The 8158-nt window shown below is 39.0% G+C and overlaps 1 protein-coding gene across 1 annotated transcript in view; it reads right to left on the bottom strand.

The window, feature by feature from the left end:
• Positions 1 to 8158, bottom strand: part of LOC100471017 (histone-arginine methyltransferase CARM1) — a 109192-nt gene that overhangs the window by 34139 nt on the left and 66895 nt on the right. Inside the window, exon 5 of the mRNA XM_034647333.1 lies at positions 2835 to 3012. Within this exon, the coding sequence (XP_034503224.1) occupies positions 2835 to 3012 (178 nt within the window). The remainder of the gene's footprint in view (positions 1 to 2834; positions 3013 to 8158) is intronic.

Genomic DNA, 8158 nt, shown 5'->3' with positions numbered 1-8158 from the left:
CCCCATGGACTAAATATTGATAGGATCTGTCAGACCTCTCAGAACATGGAATTAATTAGTCATGACTATGTAAAAACCAAGCTAATGAAATATAATTCTGAGAAAACCAGAAGGTTGCATGAGAAAATCCAAGACCCTATGCACCCACTATACCAGCTGACTTGGCACCAAACAAGATGGACATTGTCCTAATAACCTAAACAGGATTACTGATTTAACCAAATGATGGTCCCTGTCCATATTTCTTTATATTAAATTGGGTCCCAAAAGCTCTGAGACGTAACTGATTTTTGTACGTCTGCAGCACCATCATCTGATGGCAAAACCTGACCTGAACGGACATGAGTTTATTTACAGTCTTTATTTATCCCACTTGGTCTGTGGCAGAAATGTAATGTGTTTCAGTACGGAGTGCTGCCTGAGATGCTGCTGCAGGCATTAAGTCATCCACGTATAGGACTGTATTCCCTTTCCAAAGTCTTCCAGAATCTGGATTCGGAAACCCATCTGGCCTTGAGGGTTTGGAAAAGGGATTGAAGACCTGCATAAATATATTGAGAAAACGGGGGCGGGGAGTGAGGGTGCCTCCAGCAGGGAAGAAAATGCTACGTAGGAGAGCAAATTTCTCAACCAGAGAGAGATGAAAATAGTAGTATGATAATTTTGTATCGAAATATGTAGGTAAGTAATGGAGGAAGTCCTGAACGGAGCACAAAGGGGAAGCCTTCAGGGAGCAGTCTCAGGACAGGAAGAGGCATGACAGGGGGTTACTATTTTTCATTAGAAGTCTTTTTATCATTATTTGATGTTGTAAATTACACCTTATTTTGATGAACAATAAAAATAATTAGAAAAAATAGGGTGCCTGGGTGGCTCAGTTGGTTGGATGTCTGTCTTCAGCTCAGGTCATGATCCCAGGGGTCCTGGGATCGAGTCCTGCATTGGGTCCCCTGCTCAGTGGGGAGCCTGCTTCTCTCTTCTGCCTGCTGATCCCCCTGCTCGTGCTCATGTGCTCTCTCACTCTCTCTGACAAATAAATAAATAAAGTCTTAAAAAAATAATCAGAAAAAAATCAAGCCTCCTGCCCTCAGGAACACACAGGTTAAAAAGAAGATAAATCAGTATTCATTTCCCCTTGTCTAGTTAAAGATACTCAGCCCAGTAAAAGTTTCATATCTATGTCAAATATCGGGGGAGGGGAAGGAATGTCAGAAATTAAGTCTAAATATTCAGCTCAGAGGGGGTCCATAGATGCACGTGAATTAACCACGTTCAGAAACTCACCAATGGCCAAGTACCTAGCCATTTGAAAAAAAGAAATCCAGACAAAAATATAAAAATTCTTTCTGAGGGGCACTAGGTAGGAAAACCGAGCAGTCTGTTCCTTTATGCTCACTCCCACAGTTCACTTTCATCACATAAACACAAGGCTTCCAGGACCATCCTGGGCTGTTCTACCACAGGCATGCAAATGAGGTTTGTGACTTTAGGTACACTTTGTCTGTTTATTTATTTTTGCATGAGTTTTTTTTTTTAAGTGCCTATCTCTGAATCCCTATATTTTGAAGCATGCAGGAAATTACAGATGCATCTCAAGCTTTACTTACATGCACACACTGGTGAGTGTGTACCGCATAACGTGCTAAGTCAGAGCTGCGCTGGTGGTCACCATTCTGTCTTCACTGGCTATCAAGGCAGGGAGCCACATCACTAGTAAGGTGCCACAATTCTAACGGGAGCTGCCACTTTAAAAACTGGCCAGTTACTTTCTATGCTTCAGTTGAAAAAACATTCTGTGAAAATGTATCCACTCTCTCTAGTAAAGGATGGAAAGGTAGCGTGTGTGCAGGAGTCGTGAGTGTGGGCTTCAGGGTCAGACAGACCTGGGTTCGAATCCATGCTCTGTCATTTACCAGAAGTGTGTCCTTGCTGAGTTGCTTTCTCCCCCTCTGCCTCAATTTTCTCTTCATAAATTGGGGATGGGAATGGTGCCTCCCAGGAAGCCAGGTCTCGATCCTGGTACTGTTGACATTTGGGGCTAGATAACTTTTTGATGGGATGGAGGTCTGTTCTGTACCCCAAAGGATGTTAAGCAGCGCACCTGGCTTCTCCCACTGGATGACAATACCACCCCTTCCCCACTCTGACAACCCAAAATGTCTCCAGACACTGCCAAACGTCCCCTGTGGAAGGAGCGTAGAATCACCCAGAACCTTAGGACTGACCTTTCGAATACATGAAAAACCTCCATCATTCACCCTTGGGAAGGTATTCATAAATTAGTGTATGCAGATTGATTAGCACATGTAGACAGTTGAAAAGCACAAAAAGAATACTGGATTTTATATTATTATCTCAATTATACGTACTGATCATAGGAAAAGGGAGACACGGTAGGAGAAGAGTATGTCAGAAAGAACAAACAGATCTCAGAGAGTTTCTCACATTATAGAAAGCCAACACCTAAAGGGGCTTTAGCGATTATTTTGTAGAGATGATTTTTAAAATACGGATGAGGAAACCAAAGTCAAAAGGTCAAGTGGTAGGTGAAGTTCATTGAGGAAGAAAGTTGTAGAAACAGGACAGAGACACATAGCTCTGAACTGGTCCTCTGTACCATATTTAATACCATGCAGCACGCTACCTACCACCGATGCTGTCATGGCTGGAGACTAGCTCATCTCTTGTGGAAGATTAAGATGAGAAAAAAAAACCTGGTATAACAGAAATGCCCTCTCCTCCTTTCTGTCCAACATTAAATATGGGGCAAAGAGGATGCCAACCCCTTATGGCAAAGTTGGCTTCTCTTCTGAACCAGGAATTGGCCAACTCACCGTTTGCTTTCAGCCATTTTTTGGAATGAAGGTAACTCTCCAGCATCCTTTCATTAAACAGCATGTATCCCATCGGTTCGGAAATGATCACATCCACAGCCTCAGGAAGAGAGATGTCTTCAATTTTCCCTGGTACAACAATGATCTTGTCGGAAAGGTGGTTATTTTTCACCAGCAACTGAGAAAGATAAAACAGGGGACCAGGACTGTTATACAGACTCTAACAAAAAGAAAAGTTTTACAGATTAAGGGTTGACCTAGTGATAGGGATGAGAGGGAACTGACATATCTGTGTCTACAAATTGCTTTAAAAAATAAACTGATTCTTCTTATCGTACACATACTTCATGTTTACTATAGATAACTTCGAAGATACACATCTGAAAGAAATAAAGACACCTATAACTGTACCACATATGAGTAATAACTATTAATACTTGGATGTAAACCCCTCCAGGCTCTCTAGGCAAACATACACGTGTGTACGTGCGTGTGGCTGAGCATGCATTGTCTGTGCATGTGTGTGTACATGCATGTACTTTGAGGGGAATTGTTTTTTAATTAACGGTTTCAGTTTTTTTGCCATCATTCTACCTGGAATGAAGACACCAAAAAGCACTGTACAATAATCTTGCACAAATTAATGATCCTGACCCTCACTAAATTATCCTTTGGTCTTTTGATTCCAAAAATAAATAATAGCACGTTCATTAACCTTTCTTTAGAAGCATATTTTACAGTTATGTACTCATTTTTCTTTGATGTCCTCTGCATTCTATTTAATAACTTTGAATTCCCTTAAACCTGGGACCTTGAAGAGATATGTAGTTATTATATTTCTAATATATTTCATCTTAATGCCAAATATGACAAAGAAATTGCATTATTACATTTATGTCTTTCTACTGCCTGAAAAATATATTTCCTAGTAAACACCCTGAATACCCCAGCATAAATATATATACAGCACGCTCCTGTTCGAGTTGTGGCTCCCTGAGACTCTCAGAGCTTTGCTCATTGTATTTATACGCAGACCTTCCATTTTGCATTTTCGTAACTTGATCTCTTTCTTCATCATAAATGCAGCATAACAGGCGTTTGTCATGAGTCAGTTGTGTCTTTTCCACTTCTGATCACTGCTTCGCAGAGCTACGGCACCTTTCACCGTGAGCCCTCCTGCTAGGGTGCAGCTCACCAACACATGCCCAGAAGCTTATTAAGTGTCTTTTCTATTTATACTTTTAAAAAAGAAATAAATTAATCTCCGATCTAAGGAAAAACAACAAAGAGTAGTGTTTGAACATGTCATCCACTGTCAACCTTGACCCATGCCCAAGGATTCTCGGAATTCCCGTTCTCTCATCATTCCACACGTGGAAGCCTAGTTCATGCGGCTCGTGAGGTTCTCCCCTGTGGAGACAAAGCCTGAAGGTTAGAGCTGGTGGCGTCCTGCTCTTCTGGGCACATTCTCTTCTCAGGAGGATCCATTCTTGTGGACAGCTCTCCTGGGCTCCAGTGTGGACGAGCGCCCAACCACACGCTTAGGTTCTCTGTGCTTTGTCATCTCAGTATCAACAAGTAAAGAGCCCGCCTCAGCTTCTTCTGGAAAACTAACGATTCCTCTAGGCTTTCTTAAGACTTCTATATCATCTTGTATTTCCTTGATTCTGTTTTGGTCAGGAATACAATAATCCTCAATATCCTGGGGGCAAAAGTTGCTTCCCACAGACAATTAGTAACTATGTTTTCTTATTTCTACCTTCCGGATACGTCTCATTTCCACTTTTTCCTTTCTGCCTGCATCAACTTGTCCAGTTCTTAATAGCTTCAAATATGGAATTTAAAAGTAGCACTTATATAATAAAAAGAATAATAGTAGCTCTTACTTCATAGGCCTGCTTGAGGATAAAACAAGATAAAGCATAGCAAGGGCTATGTAAGTGTTAAAATTATTGTTATTATTGTCTATTATTTTTATTAAATAATACCTTTCACAAAAAAGAGAAATGCAGATGAGCAAAAACATGAAAATAAAGATCATTTGTATTGCCCTATCCAGATGCAGGCAAAGTATATTCCTTAGCGGACATGTGAGTATATCTATGTTTATAAAAATGTGTGATATTTTGTTCGGCAGCTTGAGATATTTGAGCTGGAGTTCAGGCCACAGCAGATCCTGACTAGTTCCCATGGGGACAAAGGGCATCAATATCTCATTCCTGGCATACTTCTGAGGAAGTTCAGGATTAAATATCATTCCATAAAGTTTTTTTACCAAAAAATTTCTACCAGCTATATAGTATTTCATAGAATACCCTGATCCATTTAATCAACCCCATGTTATTGGACATTCAGGTTATATTAAATTTTTCCTTATGACAATAGCGCATTGACAAATAATACAGTTAAATATGGAAGCATACTTCCCGCTGCTCCCTTCAAATTTAAAGAGTATGGAAATTTTAAAGGTTTCTGATACACACTGCTCCATTGCCTGTCACAAAGGGATTCCACTTCTCTATTTTAAGCCCTCTCTAAATTCTGCTTGTGGGGTATGAGACTGTCCACATATCAGTATATAAAACTGCCTCATCCACTTGGACCAGAATTCTGGAAGGGGAGCTTCTCTTAAGTTTTGCTGGAGGGACCAATATGAAAGGATATCCAAGTGAGCACGATATTACTCTATATGGGGAATTTACAGAAAATAATCCTAGGCTACGGAACCCTCAGGACCATCAGAGATATAACAAGACTTTGGAGAGAGGATTGTATGAGATATCAGAAGGGCAATTTGGGATTCACAGGAAAGAATTTTGAGCTTCATTATTTTCACTGACAAAGAAGGAAATACCACGTTTATGGAAGTGAGCAAATAGGCCTGGCTGTAAGTTACATGTGACTTCATTTACTGTGGGCCAGATTCAAAGAACATTAGATCAGGAATCTGAAGATACGAATTCTAGTTCTGCCTTTACCACCAAAGAGCTGTGTGACCTCGGGGAAGTCACTTAAACCCTGTAAATTTTGGTTTCCCTCCTTGCAAAATTAAAGTTTAAAACTGGAGTTGTTCTCAGGCTCCTTTGAGTGCTAACATTTTATGATTGGAAGAAAGCCAAATTTCCCCCAAATATATTCCTGGAGCCCACAAACATAAGAGCTTCATAATCAAATAATTTTGGAACTTCTCTAGAACATATATCCCTCTTACAAATTCAGAATCCATTAGCATATTAATTGCTTTGAAGAATTTTACAGAAAAGAAAACTGTTTGGCTTGGTTAAATCAAAGACATGTGAGCTATTTGGTTACTTTGCAGTTTTTTTTCACTGAACATTTATCTCCTGCAGAACAATCTTTGGGAAACAAGGAAAGGAGTTTATTTGATAGTCCTAAGTTTGAATACAATTCTTTGACAAAGATGTTTGAAAACAGGACATATATTCAACCAATATTAGCTCTAAGCCCTGAGAATAGCTAATTCTGGATATCAGACCCACTCTATTCTCTGAGTCAATGTTGCTGCCTTCCTTCACTTTTGCTTTACAACATTCTCAGTACAGATAATCTTGTGCTAGCCTGTCCCACTTCATACACCATTCTTTCAAAACTGAAACTCAGTAGGACTATCCTTTCCAGGAAAAAAATGAGCCTCAATACATCCCTCCATGTACTGGAAAAGGCTGCCAACCCAGAGGAAGGCTTCATCATCCACCATGTTCACTGCTGTATAGAGTTTTCCTGTGTGACCTGGTCCTTCTCTAAGAGCTCAGGAAAAAGGGAGGCTCCACTAAAGGCTATTCTCCCCCGGACACCATCAAGGTACAACTCAACCCACATCACATCCTTGTTTTGCTCCTATTCCCTTGTAATTACACTGGGTTTCAAAAACCTGTCCACGTTTCTGTCACTTGCATTAGTTGCTTAAGCTGTGTACACACATGCACGTGCGTGTGCATGCATACACGGGCACACACGCACTCATATGCACGCACATGTATGCACACACTTTAGGTGGTGGCAGCAGTAGAATTTATCCTTTTAGTAAAACTGTAACTTCCAAGGTAGATCAGGGTAATAATTTTACTTGGTACGCTGCCATTCTTGTCTCACTTAGGAGGTTTTTCATTGAGTTACATGTGTTAAATATGTGTTGTTTGCCTGTTCAGTATCGAAGCTTAATTAGGCTTAGAAGCTACACTACACAAGAGTATTTAATTATATTCTGTCTCAAAGAGGAGGAAAGAGCAAGTGTTCTGAAGGTGAAAGACTTGGGTGCTAGTGTTGGATTCTCCATCTAGTAGCTGTATGACTGTGGCCAAGACACATAATTTCTTATAAGTCCTTTTATTCATCTATAAAATGAGCATAATAATAGCACCAATCCCTTCAATGTCATTTCAAGGATCAAATCAAATGAGAAAGTATAGAGAAATTTATCAATCAAAGAGAATATAGATGAAATTAAACAAGAGTTTGAAGACAAGATGATAAGGCAATAGAAATGAGATTAAATGAGAGATTTTGGCACAAAGAAATCAAGAAGTAAAGCAACACAATTATGGAATAATACATAATATGCAGGAAGAAAATATACGGCATTCAAATTATTTGTAACCATTTGAAATCAATAAAGCTAAGAAGTGTTCATTCTGTAAGTCAAAAATATCACCACCTAGAAATACACACTCTAGAGGAATATTTGAACACATATACAGGATAAGCTATACTAAATTCATAATAATAATATTGGTAATGATAAGATAAAAATTTACTATAAGCCAGAAGTAACTACTGACAGGGAAGTGAATGAATAAATAGTGGCATGTCCAAACTAGGAATACTATTCAACAGTGAGAAAGAACCAGAGGTCCATGTGTTACCATAAATTAATTTGACAAACAAAGTTTTAGGGGGAAAAAAGCAGGCTGCTGAAGAATATTATAGCATGATTTCTTTTATTAAAAAAGGTCAAATATATTCAAAAGTAAACTATATTGATTAGGATATACTAAATTATATTTTTAAACTTTTCTATGCTATACACAAAACTTTAAATATTGGTAACTTTTGAGAGTGAAGGGAAGGCATGGAATTGGGGAAAGGGAAATAGGCATTTTCGATTGGTCTAGTTCTTCCACTGGGTTGCAGGAATATATGTGCTCATTTGGTTAGTATTCTTCATACCTTACACTTACATTCACCTCTTCTTTTGTATGCATGAAATATTTTATAAGAGTAAGTTTAAGGTTATGGCAATAATAGAGAAGTTTGAGATAATCATAATGAATACAGATTAAGTAACGCAAACTGATTTCTGCAAT

Source organism: Ailuropoda melanoleuca, chromosome 17 (genome assembly GCF_002007445.2).
Source record: "Ailuropoda melanoleuca isolate Jingjing chromosome 17, ASM200744v2, whole genome shotgun sequence".
Lineage (NCBI taxonomy): Eukaryota > Metazoa > Chordata > Mammalia > Carnivora > Ursidae > Ailuropoda > Ailuropoda melanoleuca.
This window is presented reverse-complemented; position numbering and strand designations above follow the sequence as displayed.